This window comes from Varanus komodoensis, unplaced genomic scaffold, assembly GCF_004798865.1.
Source record: "Varanus komodoensis strain SLA01 unplaced genomic scaffold, ASM479886v1 scaffold276, whole genome shotgun sequence".
In the NCBI taxonomy this organism is placed as follows: Eukaryota; Metazoa; Chordata; class Lepidosauria; order Squamata; family Varanidae; genus Varanus; species Varanus komodoensis.
Genome location: NW_025335716.1, coordinates 37,229 through 54,946, shown reverse-complemented (window position 1 = coordinate 54,946; position 17,718 = coordinate 37,229). Strand labels below are relative to the sequence as shown.

The window sequence follows — 17,718 nt, the reverse complement described above, 5'->3', positions numbered from 1 at the left end:
CTTTTGACATAGCGCCCCATGACATTCTGATAAGCACAGTAGCAAAAAGTGGGCTAGATAGAAAAAACTGTTAGGTGTATCCAAGATTGGCTGCTAAATTTATTTATTTGTTTATTTAGGAAATCTATAGGCCATCCATTACTGTCGTCTCTGGACGGCTTACAATATATTATAAATCCTAAACAAAATAAATTGGCAACGCCATGACTGAGTATAAAATGACATGGTTAAAATAAATTAAATGAATACATATACAATTAAAATTAATGAACTTTAAAATACTGGTCAAATAAAAAGGTCTTGACCTGGTGCCGAACAGCATACAATGACAGCGCCAGGCGGACCTCTCTGGGGAGCACGACTGGAAACGAAGAATGTTCATCAGTGGCACCTTCTCCAAGTGGGTGGAGGTAAGTAGAGGGGTGCCGCAGGTTTCAGTCTTGGACCCAGTGCTATTCAACATCTTTATTAATGATTTGGTTGAGAAAAGATAATCAAATTTGCAGACCATACAAAACTGGGTGGAATAGCGAACACCCTAAAAGACAGAAAGAAGACCCAGGGTGTTCTTGATAAATTAGAAACACAGAAACAGAGCAAGTCAGAAGAAGCCTCCTGGACCACCTAGTCTGACCCCCAGCTCCAGCCAGCTCCACTCATGACATGCCTACCATGTGCACGTCCAGCCTATCCTTGAACACCCTCACCGATGGGGCCTCAGCCACCTCCCGTGGAGGCCCATTCCACACCCTGGGAGTCCTAACCATCAGGAAGTACTTCCTGGCATCCACCCTAAATCCTGGTTCCCTGAGCTTTGTTCCATTGGAACGCATCCTGCCCTCCACTGCAGGGGAAAAACGGTCATGACCCACCTCCGTGTGGCAACCCCTCACATACCTGTCTGTCGCTAACAGGTCCCCTCTGAGTCTCCTCCTATGGCTGAAAAGACCCAGCTCCCTCCGTCTCTCCTCCTATGGCTTCCCCTGCAAAACAGCCACCATCCAAGTGGCCCTTTGCTGCACTGATTCCAACCTTGCTGTATCCCTCTTGTCATGAGGGGCCCAGAATTGAACACAATAATCCAGCTGCGGGCGCACCAGAGTCATTTAGGGTGGCAGTAATACCTCTCTCAGTCTAGAAGCCACGCTTCTAGCTATGCATCCAAGGGTGGCATTCAACCTCTTGGCCACCACATCACACTGCTGGCTCATGTTAAGACCCAGCTCGTCACCGGCCGCCATCCCAATGATTCCCCACTAATGGTTACCCTCAGCTTTTGATCAGTCAACCATGCCCTAATCCACCGGACAGTACTTTGGTCTATCCCAAAACTCCTCAATTCCTCAACCAGGATATCATGCATCACTTTGTCAAGGACCTTGCTGAAATCCAGGTAAACCACATCCACTGAGTCCCCTCTGTCTAGCCTCCTTGAAACCTTGTCATAGAATTCCACATGGTTCGTCTGACATGATCTGATTTGCGGAATCTGTGTTGTGTGACCGCCAACCTCCCTCCTCTATCTAGGGACTCCAGAGCATTTCTGATTATGAGCCTTTCCATTGTCTTTCCCGCAATGGACGTAAGGCTAACCGGCCTGCAATTTCCCATGTCCCCTCTGCTACCCTTTTTGAAGATTGGGACCACTGATGCCATCTCCCAGTCCTCTGGAACCTCACCCATTCTTCACGAGGCCTCAAAAATGGAGGCCAGTGGATGTGAGAGTTCCCCTGCCAACACAAAGTACCCTTGGAAGTAACCAATCAGGGCCTGGCGCCTTTGTAATATCCAGTGCCCTGAGGAGCCCCTCGACCTCTAGTGGGGGTGACTCTAGTCTGTGCCCCTAAATCCGCAGCCTCATCTGATCCCCCATGTGGATCTCTCCCTTCCCACTTTGGGGAGAACACAGAGGCAAAGCAGTCATTTAGCACCTCAGTCACTGGATCCCCTCCCTCCTTTTTAAGCGGTCCCACAGCCTGTCTCCCCGTCCTCTTCCTGTTTACATGCTGACAGAAGCCCTTTTGGGCACTCTGGATATCCTTGGCAAGTCTCAGCTCATACTTGGCCTTAGCCTTGGAAAGAATCCTTCTGCAATGGGCCTCCTCCTTTTGTCTATCTGCCCCAGTATCCATTTCCTACGGAAGTTCCCCTTACGCCTAATGCCCCTTACCACTTCTCATCCATGGGGCACTCTCTTTCACCTCCCCACCTTGCTAACTAGAGGCATCATCAAGACTTGCACCTCTGAGACCTGCCTTGTAGCACCACCCACCCCTCTTCGATTCCCTTGCCTTCCAGCACCCTCCCCCAGAAGACTTTCCCCAGTTTGGTCTGCAGTTGATCAAAATTGGCCCTTGTCAAGTCCCAGCTTCTAATATCTGACTTGCCACTCATCCTCATTTTCCTGATCTCAAAGCAAAGGATGGAGTGATCACCTGCACCCTGAGCTCCCCTAATTTGCACAGCATCTATCAGCTCCTCCCTGTTGGTCAAGACCAAGTCAAGGATATTCCCTCCCCTCGTTGCCTCCCAGACCATCTGCATGAAAAACCATAGTCCAGCGTCTCAATTTGACTTGAAGGGCGATAACATACCCCCACTGTCAGGTCGCCCCCCCCCCGTCAAAACCCCCTCACCCAGACGGCCTCTACAGATCCCCACCTGCGCCACATTCTAGTGCATTGCATCCTGTCCCTTCCCTGACATATAACCGGACGCATCCCTCCTGACATCACGCCGAGCCAGTCGTTCGCCTCGGCGACCCTCCTTTCCGGGCTGGCCAACATCTCCAGACTGGCAAGGCAGAGGAAAAGGCCACTTGGGCCGTTGGGTCCCTCAGTGTCCAACAGGCTGCCGTGGCTGGCAGGCCTGCGCGTGCTGAGAGGCCGAAGGGGTCCCTCTCGCTGTGCTTCTCTCAGCCAAGATCTTTGAAAAGAGATACCAAGGCAGGCTCCATTCCAACGCCATGCCTGACTGATGCCTGAGGAGATGGGCCAAGTCAAGCCACTTGCCCATTTCATTCACAGCATCTGGAGCTGCCTGGCAACCTTGACGCGCCATGCCCAGGGAAGGGATAGTAGCAAGCGACTTAGAGTTCTTGACGTCTTCTGGGCCTATGGTATACTTTTTCTCAAGTGGCCAAGTTACTACTGTTGGGATTCCAGACCTGCTTGGAATGAATCCCGATTCACTGAAAGCACAATCAAGCGCTCAAGAGTTTATTACAGCAAACAGAAATTCCTAAATTACAACAGTGCTGAAAGGTAGCAGTTTAAGTCTGACTACAAGAAAACAGGAAACGTACAGAGTGCTTTATGGAGTTGCAATCGCATAGATAATACCAGGGAGGGGAATGAGACTGTGAATGGGCATTATGCCAGAACAAAAACATAGAAGCACAAAATTACAATTGGACACATCAGGAAAACATCAGGACACATCAAGAGCTTAAGTCATAGAGAACTTAACCTAGAACTTTTATGAGGGCAGCTCCACCCCTACCTCCTTCTAAGAGGCTGGCACAGTCCCTCGCTACGGCGAACTGGGGGTCGCCTGGACCCAGCCAGGCAGGCTAGCGCAGCCGGGCTGGGTCGGACGAGAAGCCCACCCAGCACCGCAGTCCGTCCCCACGGCAGCGATCCCGCTGTCCGCCTGCCGAGCACCTCAGCAGCGGCGGCCCTTCCCGCGGGGGGGGTCGTCGCCGGAGCGCGGAGGCCCCCCCGCCCCGCCCGTTCGCGGGCCCTCCCGCGCCCCGCAGCCAGGGCAGAGCCGCGCAGGTGTGAGTCAGCCCCTCGCCGAGCCGCTCCCTCGACAACGCCCGCAAGCGGCGGCGGCCGCGGCGGCGGCGGCGGCTGCCAAGCCGGATCAGACCGAGCGAGGCCGAAGCGGCAGCGCCCCGCCCTCCGCCCAAGGAGCCGCCCGCGCCCCGCTGCTGGGAGGGGCCCCTCGCGGCCCCCGGCCCGATCCTGCGCGAGAGAGCCAGTGCGGCTCGTGGTGAAGAGCACGGGGCTGGGACTCAGGCGACCTGGGTTCGAGTCCCCGCTCAGCCATGGAGCCAGCCGGGTGGCTTTGGGCCAGGCACAGGCTCTCAGCCCAACCTGCCTCACGGGGTTGTTGTTGTGGGGATAAGGTGGAGGAGGAGAATGATGTAACCTGCCTTGAGCCCTTTGGGGAAAAAGGCAGGATATAAATCGAATGAATGAATGAATGAATGAGAGCAGGCGGCTCCGGAAGGCACAAGCCTCAGGGAAGCAGGCTGGGCGAGGGGTGGCGGGGTCACGGCCAGCCCCGAACGGAGGGCGCCAAGAGCCGTCGGGGAGCCGCCCCCGGATGTGCCGCAGCGCGACCCCCCGACCCGCGCTGCCGGACCCCCGGCAGTCGCGATGGGCCACAGCCGGAGGGCGCAGAGGGGGGCGGCTGGCTGCTCTCGAGCAGCCCTCCCTCCCTCCCCACGCCTTCCAGGGCGCGCCCCCTTAGTCCCGAGGGCGGGGGCACCCGAGAGAGGGTGCGGCCCGAGCCGAGGTTTGGGGCCCCCAAAGCTCTCCGCGCTCGCGGCAAGACCCCTGCCCGGCAGAGCAGCAGCCCCGGGCGGAAGAGCTCGTCGCCCCGGCCTGATCGGAGGGGGCGCCCGCGTGTTCCCCTAGGCAGGGAGCTTTCCGGGCAGGGCAACGGTCACGTCGAAAGCAGCGCTCAGATGCGAGGCTCCTCCGGGCTCGCAGGAGCAGAGCGCCCGGGCGTGCTGGGGCGGGCCAGCGCCGCGATTCCCGGAGACGCGAGGTCCCGGGCGACCCTCGCGGGCGCGGCGCAATCGGTGTTCGCGGCCGAGGCCGGCGAGGCGCGCCAGGAATGCGCGGGGAGGGCGAGGCGCGCGTATCTGGTCCGCCCGGGCTGACTTCGCGGCTGCGGAGCTGGGTCTTCCCTCCGCCTGCCGGGGTGGAGTTTGCTCTCGGCCGCTCCGAGGTGAATCAGGCGCCAGGGGGAGGGAGGGAGGGAGCGAGCGGCGGGGGAGGGAAGAGCCGAGCGGGCGAGGGAGGGGCGGCCGGCAGCGGCTCAGAGCGAGCAGAGACGGAGAGCGCGCCCGCCGCCTGCCCTCGCTCACCTGGCCAGGTAAGCAAGGCGCGCCCCCCCCGCCCGGTGTCGGGGGCTCGGCTGCCGTCCGGCCACTCCGGGGAGGCACCTGACGGGCAAGGCCGGAAGCTCGCTGCCCCGGCGCGCTCTGCCTGGCCAGGGCCGCCCTCCCCGCGCCCCCGCGGGGCAGCTGGCCCCGTGCGCGGCCCAGCGAAGGCCCGGCCAGGGTGGCGCTGCCCCTGCCCGGCGCCTCGGCCTGCCGCCCGCGGACTGGGGCCAGGCCCCCGGCGGAGGAGGGAAGCCCTCGCAGGAGTGGCAGCGCGTGGTGCGGCCGGCCCGGGGCTGGGCTGGGCTGGGCTGGCTCCGGGCAGGAAACGGACCTGTGTGGTTCTGCGCCGGGAGCCGCGGGCAGCCCCTGTTCTCTGGTGCGGGCCAGGCGGGGCCGCTGGGAACGGGGTCCGACCTGTGCGAGCGTCCCGCGGGCCTGGCGCAGGGGCCGCCCGGAAAGAGGGCCGCGGCAGCACCGCCCTGGCCCGGCCCGGCCGGGCGCCGGGTGCCCGGGCCTGGCTGCGCAGCGGGTGGCGTGGGCCCGCGGGGAGGGGCCTGGGAGCGGTGCCGGCTGGCCCGGAGCACCTGCGCGCCTCCCGGCCGGGCGCCCCGCCAGGGTCAGGCCCACACACGCCCCGCGCTCTCGCACAGCACGGCAGCCCCGACGGGCCTGCGAGGACAGGCTCCGCCGGAGCCAGCCGCGGCAACATGGCGGCACGGCCCCATGCACGGCGGAGGAGGCCCCGGCCGCAGGGGAGCGCCCGTGTGCCACCCGGGCCCTGTTGCGGACAGCCCGGCCACCTCTCCGCCGTTCCCCTGTCCTTTGGCCGCCCGCACACCCGCCTTCTGAGGCCGCGGCCTGTGCAAGGTGTGGGGCGGGGTGGCGGGGCGCCTGGCTTGGAGTGCGAGGCTGGGAATGGCGTCGCCGATGGCACAGCACATGCCACAAGCCCCCCCCCCCCCGCGCCTTTCCTCGGGCCGCGGTGCTGGGCAGGATGCCCTCACGGACAGGGACTCCCAGCAGGAGGCGAAGCGGCAGGCACTGGGCGAGGCAGGCTTCTGGGACGGGACAGGCCTGCCTGACCCCATGAGGTGCTGGGGCTGGGGCTGGGGCTGCTGGGCCGGGCCTCCTCTGCTTCAGGCTCTGCTGCTCTGGCTGGGCCAGGCAGGCCTCGGGCTCCCCGTGGCCCCTCAGCACAGCCCGCCACCCCTTTCTCCAGAGGCCTGAGCGGGTTCTCCAAAGAGAATTGCTAAACCCGATAGCTGCTTGTGCAACAGGCACTGCGTGAGGCGTGTGCTGTTGCCACCACAGTTCCTTCATTCCTGGGGAGCTCCTTTACCTCCTGAGCAGAGCTGGGGACAATCCTTTCCTTCTATGGGCTTCCAAGCTTTTAGGGCTTCTCTTGTCATTTCTGCTCTTCCTAGCAGGAATGCTTGTGAGGGTGGGGGGAGGCAGGGGTCCACAGGCTAGCTGAATCAGGTGCAAAAATAACCCAGGTCAAGTCAGTTTGCTGAGTTTGCCCACTTCCCTATGATGCTTCTCCAAACTTCTGCAGCACAGCAACAGTTCTGATCTCTGAAATAGGCATAATGGTGGATATGCCTCAAAGGCTGATTATTAGGAGGAGGCATAAGGTCGATTGTCCCTGCTTGACACTTTGAGAGTGTAGTAATGATAACCCCTTAAGGGTGGAATCCTTCCCTCTTTTCCAGAGGGGCTTTTTTGCCCTAGACCATGTCTTAACACATAACTAGATGACAAGCAAAGCAAATAAAACTCTAATTGCAAGCCCACCTTAGCTTGATTTATGTGTGTTTTATTTATTTCATTGTATACTATGTATGTATTGCTGTTCAGCCAACAGTTCTACAGACAAAAGAAGGAATTAACAAAATGATCAATAAAATAATGTACTACAACAGTAAAACCAAAAAAACCCCTGAAATAAATAAAACATTAGCATAATGCCAAAGAAGCAGCAGCACAGTAGGGTGGGGTATAACAGCAGAAAGCCAAGATTCCCAGACAGGCATCTTCAAAGACTGAAGTACAAAAACATTGACATGTTTCCCAAAAGGGATTTGGGAAGGAGTGCTAATGGATTTCTTCCATAAAAGAGACTTAGAGCACTGGAGTGGCTTCCGAGAAGTCCCTGCTCCCAAAGCAGGCCGGCTGAGCCATGTGAGATGCAATCTGGAAAATGAGCCGTGTGGGGGGAGCTGTTCTGGAGAGGCTTGATGGAAAGTTCAAAAATGTTGCAGTGCAATCGCACTCTTAAGGAAGGCCGTGATGGACCCAACCAACGTCTGTCGTCTTTCTCTGTCCAAGCAGACCGTTGTCTCCTGGGCCATGAGGTGAGGAGTTTGCCCTGTGCCAGTTGCTGGAGCCCTTCACCCTCAGCTGCCAAATAAGATGGAAAGGCCGGGTGGCCACAGTTGAGGGGTGCTTGATTAAATGGTCCCCCAGAACCCTTCTCTCCAAGGGCTACTTTTCCAGGTTTCTTTTTCATGTATTGGAACTGAGGGCCACCCAGTCATGCAGGGAGCTTCCACCCGCCCCCAAAATCTGAAGTACACCCTGTACAGCTAAGGTGCAGGCTGAGCACCTCCTTTGCTGCTGATTGTGTGCATTTATTAATGCATAGGTTTTTATTTTATTTGTACCTCTCCTGCTTCTACCAAAAATGTCATGCAAGGTCTGAGGGCAGAGTCCAGCAGAAGCTCTGCTTTTCCCTTCAGCTTGCTCTGTCACCCAACGCTTGTAGGCAGAGGCAGTCTCAAGCAGGAGCCAAAGGGGGGGGTTCTGCTCTCCCCTGCCCCACACAGTGCAGGTGTGGCATGGGGACTGACTCGGGTGGAAGGCGCCACGCCACGGCCTGCGGAGGACCCTGTGTGCCTCAGGCACACGACGGTCTTGGCAAGGCGCTGGAGCTTCTGGCTGAGCAGGTCGGGTGCCCCTGTGGAAGGGCGCGCACTCCCTGCTGGCCCTCTGAGGGTTCCCGTGCGGCTGGCTGGTACATGTGAGGGCCCAGCCTGCCCGTGTCCTGCTCTTTGGACAGCAGGGTGGGCTGGGCAGAGGTCTCTGTGCTTCTGGACTGCAGCAGTGGGCAGTGCTGTGCAGGACTGTCCAGCCCTTAGATCACGGGTGGCCTGCTCTACCTGTGTGAGACCGCATGCTTTCTGTTGTGGAGCGAGCAGTTTGTCTTGTAAAGAAGGGAAGGCGAGATGACTGGGATGCGCCACCCTGGATCAGTGCCTGCTTCTGAAGCTGAATGCTGAAGCTGCGTGTGCCACAGAGGTCGAGGTGGGGCAGAGGTGCAGTTGCAACGGGTGGGGAGGCAGGCTGCAGCCGCCTGGCAATTCCCTGTGCTCACCTGGCTTTAGGACAGTCCTGCCCCACTCCCAAACCCATAATCCTGTCCTGCATGTCAGGCACGGGTGCGAGGGTGTGGGAGGAATACTGACTCTGTCTCCAGTATTAAAAGCAGTGCATGGGTACATGAGATCCCCTGGCTAGGACGTATTGCCAAGAGCTGGAATGCTGGGAAAGTGCAAGTGCCCGGTCTGGAGGGTGATGCGGCTCAGTGGGTCGGAGCAAGGCTGGTGCTGCCATGAGACCAATTGGGTGACTGCCTGGGGTGCGGACCTGAGGGGCACAATTTTAGGCAGATTGCTTTCTTGAAAAAAATGCAACTGAGTACATACATATATAAAGATAAATACCACAACAGTGCTATGGAATGCCATTAATTGTAAACTCTTGCAGAAGTTTTCTATATACTGCACCCCAATCCCTTGCACAAGTTCCGTTGGCACCAGCTGCTGTGGTGCCTCCTGGGCATACTTGACCAGAGGCAATTGATGACAAAATTTTCAAAGGAAAGGCACACAAATGAGATGTGCCTAGATTTTAACATCACAATGGAATGGACTTCTAAGGGAGGTGGGCGGCTGAGCCCCACCAGCGAGGTTGTTCGAGGAAAGGTTGGACACCCACGTGCTGTGCTGGGGATTACACGAGCGGAGCTGGCTGAAGCCGGGGGTCGTCTAGATGGCCTGGGCGGCCACTTCTGCGCATTTTGTTTCTATGTTTCTAATTCACAAAATTATTCAAAATGATTTGTGATTTGTGTGCTAAACCTGTTCTGTATTTGAGAAAGAAAATCAAAGATTGCTATATGACCTATTCTGGCATTTTTTAAAAATAGACATTTCAAGCAATTTTCATTTTTCCTTCAATGCGTCTGATTTTGAAAATTGGTGAGCAGGGCTGGTGCAGGAGGCTAGCCTGGCCTAGGAGCAGAAAGGCCTGGCACCAGCCTCGGGCCAGGGCTGGCTGGTCACCTGCCCCGGGCCTGCAGTCCGGAGGAAGGAGCACAACTCGGGGTCTTTCGCCCAGGCTGGTGCCAGTGCCTGGAGGGTCCAGGTGCCGCTGCTGCCGGGAAGCAGCCCTGGGCTGGCTTGCGTCTGCCCACCAGGGGCCACGCGCGAGGGCAGAGGAGGGGAGGCTCAAGTCACCGTCACGGCCCAGGGTGCCAGCGGCTCGCGCGATGAGCTCTGCACCGAGGCAAGGGGGGCCTCCGCCGGCGTGGTGGGGCAGGCGTGGGGTGCCTAGAACTGGGGAGAGCCCCCGGGTGCTGCTGGGCCCCCGCTCGAGCCTGAGCCCCTCTCCCTTTCCCGCACCCTCCCTTGAGAGCCAGCTGAGGGGAGGCCGGGCTGCCTTCTGGAGGCCTCCATGGAGCTGGGTGTGTCTCAAGCGGCTGAGCCAGTTTGGTGAGGGAGGCTGGGAACCAGCAGTGCTGGCGGCGGGGAGCAGGTAGCAGCAGGCCCTGCTGGCGCAGGCCGGGGCAGGAGGCAGGAGCTGGGCTGAGCTGGGGGACGCGGTCCCTGGCGAGGGGCAAAACAGCCGTGTGGGCGGGCAGGGAAATCGGGGAGCCCGACTTCCTTGGCCTGGCGGACGGATGCCGTGAGGAAGTGGGGTGCGTAGGAGGGCGCCACCATAGATGCAAAGCGAGGTGGTAGGAGGGACTAGAACGGGGTCCTGGCACTTTTTCAGTGGGGGGCCAGTTGAAAGGTGGCAGCGACCGGTGTGGGCCAGTGAGGCGGGGATGCGGGCCGGTGAGGTGGCGTTGGGCGCATGAGGCAGCGGCTCGCTCACTCGGAGATCTCCCAGCGAGTCCAAAACCATCTCCGAGCGAGCAAGCCGCCACCTCCTCGCCCACGCTGCGAGGCGGCAGCAGGTGGCACTGCGGGCCGGATCTGTCCCACAGGCCGTAGTTTGAGGACCCATGGATTAGAGGGAAGAGGGGCCTCCACTGGGAATGGACACTGGGGCAGGGGGACAAAAGGGTTTGCCGGTAGGGGCAGCACGGTGCAGAAGGGCTCTTGCAAAGAATGTCAGTTGCAACAGAAAGGGCTGCTACTTTCATGTAAATAGGAAGAGGAAGTGATTATATATAAAGACATGATTATTCTGCTTCTGTGTCCTCCCCAAAGTGAATTGGGGGAGATCTATGTGGAGGGCTAGATGAGGTTGGAATTATGGGGGCACAGATTCGAGTCACCTCCCTAGAACTTGTGGAGCTCCTCAGGGCCCTGGGTATTATAAGTTTCAGGCCCGGATGGGTACATTTGAGGGTTCTTCGAGAATTGACAGGGGTTCTGTTGTGTCCATTGGCCTACATTTTTGAGTCCTCATGGAAAACAGGAGATGTTCTGGAGGACTGGAGGGTAACATCAGTGGTTCCAATCTTCAAAACAGGAAGCAGAGGGGATATGGGGAACTATAGACCAGTTAGCCTTGCATCCATTCTGGGAAAGGGAAAGCTCTCGAAACCCTGGATAGGGATGGGAGGTTGGCAGCCACACAGCACGGATTCCATAAGAGCAGATCCTGCCGGACGAGCCTGGTGGGAATCTATGTTAAAGTCTCGAGGTGGCTAGGTGAAGGGGGCGTGCTGGATGTGGTGTACCTGGATTTCAGCTAGGCCTTTGACAAACTGCTGCAGGATATCCTGCCTGAGAAATTGTTGAGCTTTGGGATAGATCAGTGCATTGGCCAATGGATTGGGGCATGGCCAGCGGAGCCCCCCAGGCCTCAGTTCTGGGACCGATTCTGTTCAACTTTTTTATCAATGACCTGGAGGAGGGAATAGTCAGTCCTCTGACTAAATTTACAGATGATACTACAGTGGCCTCGGAGGCCACAACTGGGGAGCAGGTGATCCAGATCCAGAGGGATGTGGACAGGCTGTGGGAGTGGGCAGGGGACAGCGGGATGGCGCTCAAGACAGATGAGGGCAAAGTCTTGCACTTGGGACCGAGGAATGGGTGTCACAGTTCCAGGATGGGGGGCAGGTGGCTGGAGAGCAGCGCTTGTGAAAGGGATCTCAGGGAACGTGTCGAGAGCAGGCTGAACATGAGCCAGCAGTGTGACGTGGTGGCTAAGAGGGCAAACGCCACTCTTGGTGGTATAGCTTATGGAATGGGCTTCCAGGGAGGTGGTTGAGTCCCCATCCGTGAGGGTGTTCAAGGAAAGATTGGACAACCATGTATTGTGGGTGGCATGAGTGGAGCCTGCTGGAGCCGGGGGTCAGACTAGATGGCCCCAGGGATCCCTTCTGATCGCTGCGTTTCTATGTCTCTAAGTGCCAGTGGCCCAGTGGGCAAGCCATGTGCAAGTGACGGTCTGTGCTGGCGCGCTCCCAAACAAGCGATGGGGCAGGTCTCTTGGCCGACAAGGCAGTGGCTCCAAGAACCAAGGGCAGTGGAATTGAGTTAGCGCATGATTTTTTGCACAGCACATCATTGGCTGCCACAGGAAGTAGTGATGGCCATCAACTTGAATGGTTCAAAAGGCAATTGGGCGTCTGTCTGTCTGTCTGTCTGTCTGTCTGTCTGTCTTTCCTATTACAAGCTTTTATATACCATCCCGTTACTTACGTCTCAGGACGGATTAGAGTTCTGGAGAAAAGGCCTCGGTGCTTACGAGCCTTGATGGTCAGTGCTGTATAGCGGTTAGAGTGTTGGACTGGGAACCTGGAGATCCAGATTATTATTATTATTATTATTATTATTATTATTATTATTATAACATTTCTATGCCGCCCCTTGCCGAAGCCTCGGGGCGGCTTACAACACAATAAGATACATTGAAATACAATAGAACATAATAAATTACCAATAAATACAAAAATACAAGAAATACACTAAGATACAATAATATAAAATTAAAATTAACAGTATAAAATGAGTAAATAAAGAATATAGGAGGAGGAAAGAGAAGGAAGAAGAAGTTGCCCTGGCCAGATCATGTATTTTAACAATTAAAATGATGTTTAAATAAAAACTTCTTTACCTGGCGCCGAAAAACCAGTAACGACGGTGCCAGGCAGACCTCTTTGGGGAGTGAATTCCATAGCTAGTCTCCACTTAAGCATGGGTGACTTTGGGCCAGTCACAGGCACTCAACCCAACCGATTTCACAGGGTTGCTGTTTTGAGGTTAAAACTGAGCTATGTAGGCTGCCTTGAGTTCCTCGCAAAAGGAACAAGTGCAGAATATAACAAATATGATAAAATAATAACATTTATTCCGCCGCGTGCTGGCAAGGCCTCTCTCTGCCCTAATGCTCCATTCCAGCTGGTAGTGAGAAGGAATTTAAAGACTCTGGGAGGGTCACTGTGAGTCTGAGCAGAGGCTTCTCTCACACAGAACGTGAGAGCAGCCCCGCTGGGTGAGCCCAAGGCCCAGCCCGTCCAGCGTGCAGGATCCATGCAGAAGGCCTGCTGCCCCAGCTCCTCAGCTACTGGCGTGTGCAGGCATGCAGCCTCTGATAAACGGGGTGCCACCCAGCCTGTAAGGCTGGTGGCCTCAATCACCTTCTGCTCCGGGAATGGGCCTGGCCCCCTTTCAAGTCCGCCCAGATTGCAGGCCATCACTTCTTCCTGCGCAGTGCAGCGCTGCGCAGTGTGGAGAAGCAGTGCCTTTTATCTCCCACTGCAATCAGAAATCGGCTTTCTGGGGTGACCACTTTGGGTTTGCATGTATGAGGGAGGGAGAAGAATGTCTCCCTCTCCACTTTCGCCACATCGGGCATGATTTGAACGCCTCTCATGCCTCCCCTTGCCCTTCCCCGCCTTTTGCCTGAGCAAAACGATCCCGGGGGTTGGAAGCATTCCTCGTGGGCTTGTTGCTCCAACACTGTGGTCAGTTTACTTGCCTTTTGGACTTTTTCCAGTTCAATAATGGTCTTTTTCAGGTGTGGTGACCAGAACCACACACACACAGTATTCTAAGTGCAGGTGCGCCAAAGATGTGTGTAAGCGGGGTAGGATCCTGGCAGTTGCATTTGCTATTCTATTCCTGATCATGCCTTTTTTGTAGCAGTTGTGCACGGGGCTGACGTTGCAGTGGAGCGGTGTGTCCCCCCACCCCCAGCGCCTTTCTCGCTCAGTCACTGCTAGCTCCGGCTCCATCGGTGTCGAGGTGAAGTGGGGATTTGGGGCCCCAACAGGCGTTCCTCTGCGCTTGTTTCTATGGAACTGCACTGGCCAGTTTGGTGCCGGTTCTCCCACCCTTTGGCAGCCCCGCCAGTCATCACGGGGCCTTTGGTGTGGAGCATGGGCACTCTGCTCCCCCGGCTCTGTCCCTCACACACGAGCACACACCTGGGGCAGGTCGCCGGGCCATGTGTTGTGCACCTAAGGCGGCCCGTTGGGGCTGCCTTGTACTCGCATGGGTGGCTTGTTTTCTCCCTGGGATCTCCCCTCCCCACATCAGTGAGCCCTGAGGAAGGCCCAGGCGAAATGGCTGCGGATGCACCCATGGAGGCTGAGATAGGCTTGCCCTGGAGAGATGCTGAGCGCCTTAGTCCAGACAGGACAGAGGTACTGCTGGTGGGAGGATCTTCTGTCCGGATGGGAGATGCCTTGCCTGTCCTGGATGGATTTGCACTCCCCCTAAAGGACAAACTTTGTAGCTTGGGGCACTGCTGGGCCCTGAATTGTCCCTGAATTCCAGGTGGATTTGGTGGCCAGGAGTGCCTTCTCTAGCTGCGGCTGATTTATCAGCTGTGGCCGTATCTGGACAGACAGGGCCTAGCAACTGCTATCCATGTGCTGGTAACCTTGCGCCTGGACAAAGCACTTTACATGGGGCTCTCCTCGAAGACAGGGGAGACTGCAAATGGGCCAGACTAGGGCAGCCAGACTGCTAATGAGGACTGGCAGATAGGAACATGTCTGCCATCTTCATTGGTTACCGATCGAAGTCCGGGCCCAGCTCAAAATGAGAACTCTTGTGTTTAAAGCCCTTAGTGGCTCGGGGCCAGAGTACCTAAAGGGGCGCCCCTTCCCATATGAACCTACCTGACCCTTTAGAGGGGCATCTGAGGCCCTTCTGAGGCAGCCCCCTCCTCAGGAAATAAGGAGGTGGCGACATAAAGAAGGGCCTTTCTTGCAGTGGCCCCCCGACTCTGGAACGAGCTCCCCAGAGAAGCTCACCTGGCACCATCTTTGCGCTCTTTTCAGCACCTGGTGAAAACCTTTTTATTCACTGGTATTTTAATTTTGAGCTAGTTTTCAGTGCTATTTTAACAGAAGGGGATGTGTCTTTTATGCATTCTGGAATTCTGCTGATTGCACTTGTTGTTTTATTGTCATTTTAGTGTTTGAGGTGTTTCTATTGTGTTGTTCTATACCATTTGGTACAGTGTTACTGTTGTAACCCGCCCAGGGAGCCGTGTGGTTAGTGGGGTAGGTGAGAAATTTAACAGACCAGCAAACCAACCAACCAAGCAACCAACCAGCAGACGGTGTGCTGTGTGCCAGGACTGCTCCCCACTTGCAGGGCAGACTGTGTGGGTGTGACACGGAGGAGCACGGCGAACGCCAACCGCAGTCCCTCCGGAAGTGGTGGCCAGTGGCCCTTTCCTCCTGCCGCTCCCTTGTTCATGAAATAAACTTTGTCCATCTCACCAGATTGTTTCAGGTTTTCTCCTGAGATACTGGCATGGCTGCCTTGAAGCACCTCTGTTGCCCCCTTCCCCGTTTCTTGGGGAACTCGCCAACACAAGCTGCTCTCGTGCACCCTCTGCTTTCCCCAGTGCTTCCGCCTGGAGCCCTCTGCGCAGCGTGGAGTGGCTGCCTGCACCCCAGTCCGCAGGAGATGCTTCCTGGCCGGCTCCTCTGGTGCACCAGTGCCGCCTGCCCGGCCCATGACTCTGCCTCCGGGGCCGCCCCTGCCAGCTGGGGCCCTGGCACTTCTCCCCATGCCATGCTGTTGCCAGCCTTTGGCCAAAAGGCAGCTTCGTGGGCACAAACATGACCTCCTGATGTACCCGGAGGAGAAGCAGAGCGGCCTTCTGGCCAGCAGAGAGGCCCCGTCCAAGTGCAAGGCGGCTGCAGTGGACCGGCTCGTGTCATCAGTGGGATGGGATGCGGATTTGCCCCAAAGCATCTGGAGTGTGCAAGAGGGCTGCTTGTGACCCCAGGGGAGGGGCTGCTGGGCGCATCACCCCGTTCTGCTGTGTAATGGCTGCCTCTCCTCTCCTCTCCTCTCCTCTCCTCTCCTCTCCTCTCCTCTCCTCTCCCCACCCAGCCTGCAGTGCCCTCTTCCAGCATGGCTCGTCGGTCGCAGAGCTCCTCGCAGGGGGACAACCCTCTGGATCCAAACTACCTCCCACCCCACTACAAGGAGTACTACCGGCTGGCACTGGACATGCTGGCCGAGGAAGGAGAGGAGAGCTACCACCGGTTCCTGGCTGAGGAAGGGGCCCCGGACTTCCTCTGTCCCTCGGAGGTGGAGCACATCACCCAGCACCTGCAGAAGCCCCAGTATGCCCACCAGGAGGGGGAAGGCGGCGAAGGAGGCGGCAGCACGGACTCTGGCCCACCCAATGCAGACCTGGACGGTTCCTCTGGAACTTACTGGCCCATGAACTCCGACCTCGCTGTTCCAGAGCTGGATCTGGGATGGCCAATGGTGTTTGGCTTCCGGGGAACAGAGGTGACAACACTTGTGCAGCCTCCACCTCCAGACAATCCCAGCATCAAAGAGGAGGCACGCAGGATGATCCGTGCGGCACAGCAGGTGAGAGATTAGATGTGGGTTGGACGAAAGCAGGGAGAACCTGCCGAAGCTGGCGGTGGGGCAGGAGGTACAACCCTGAAAAATGACTAAGTGTGGTGGTGTGGATGTCTGTCCTACAGAAGAGGTCACGTTGCTGCCTGCTGCAGGCCTCCTTTCCCCCAAGCCCCCTCTGCAAATCAGAGAGTGGGGACAGGGCCGGGCAAGGCAGGAGTTTGGTCTGCTGCTCCCCCTGAATTAGAACCAGGAGTGCTCGGGTGCACCCAGGCGGGGAGCGGGGAGATGGGTCTGGCTGCACAGGGCGTGGCTGTGCGTGCTGCTTGTGCCAGCCGTACTCAAGGCAAGCAAGACCTCTAAGTGGGCCCCACACATGGACCAGAATCTGGGGAGGCTCCCATGGAAGGTGCTCAAAGTCAGCCTTGAAGTTTGCCTGGAACTGCATGGCCAGCTGATAGATCATGTTGCCACGGTCTGAACCAGCCTGGATGTCCAGGCATTCTTCGGGGCAGCCCCATGTGGAATGGCTTAACTGGGACGCCACCCAAGCATTTACAGCCATGGTAAGCTCTTTTTTCAAGGTGAAGAAAAAGATGGCAAATCAGCCATCACTGACATTTCGGCTGGCAGCCACTCCCTCGGTGTCCAGGCAGGATGCTGAACGCACATGTACTGCCCAGACTGTCTTCAGCGGGGCAGCAGGCAAAGCCCTCCGACTCCTGGGTCCCTGCCCTGGACACGTCTGCCTCTTGCAGGCTGAGCTTCGGTTCGGTTCGCATCAAGCCCACTGCAGAGCTCTGCCTCCTTTGCTTCCTGCAGCATCCTGCACAGGCTCGCTAAGAGGGGGAGCCCGGAAGTACCTGCTAGGCCAGACCAGGACTCGGGAGCGAACTGGTCTCAGAGTTTTCTGTTTTTCAAAATGCAAGTCTCTAGCCCTGGTGGAAGCAGAGCTGTGAAGCGAATGTGCAGGGGCTGGTCGAACCAAGCGTTTGTGAGCTATGAACGTGTTCCTGCCTCTCAGTATGTCCCCAGAGAGGTCCGCCTGGCGCCGTCGTTACTTGTTTTTTGGCGCCAGGCAAAGACCTTTTTATTTAAGCGGCATTTTAATTGTTAATATTATTGGATTTTATCTGGCCAGGGCGGCTTATTTTATATTGGTAATTTTGCATTTTTAACTTAATGTTTGTATTTTTTAATTTAATGTTATAATTATTTTTTTTAACTTAATGTTGTAAGCCGCCTCGAGGCTTCAGCGAATGGGGCGGCATAAAAATGTTTTAATAAACAAACAAACAAACAAATAAATATGTTTAGCCAGCAAAAGAAGCCCCAGCTGTGGCTGTTGTTGGGAAAAGCCATGCTAGAGAAGACACCCCTACAAAAGCGGACGCTGTCCCGCTGGAGGACCCCAGGCCAGCTCTGCAAAGCAGTGCATTGCTATCATTTGCCAATTGCTGGGCAAGGGGGCTGAGGGAGAGCGAGCGAGAGAGGGAGAGCGAGAGAGAGAGGGAGAGCGAG

The 17,718-nt window shown here is 57.0% G+C and overlaps 1 protein-coding gene across 1 annotated transcript in view; it reads left to right on the top strand.

Annotated features, from left to right (window-relative positions):
* Positions 1 to 15,726: 15,726 nt before the first annotated feature.
* Positions 15,727 to 17,718, top strand: part of FAM83H (family with sequence similarity 83 member H) — a 9,837-nt gene continuing 7,845 nt past the window's right edge. Inside the window, exon 1 of the mRNA XM_044434363.1 lies at positions 15,727 to 16,206. Coding sequence (XP_044290298.1) covers positions 15,736 to 16,206 — 471 coding nt within the window. The 5' untranslated portion in view covers positions 15,727 to 15,735. The remainder of the gene's footprint in view (positions 16,207 to 17,718) is intronic.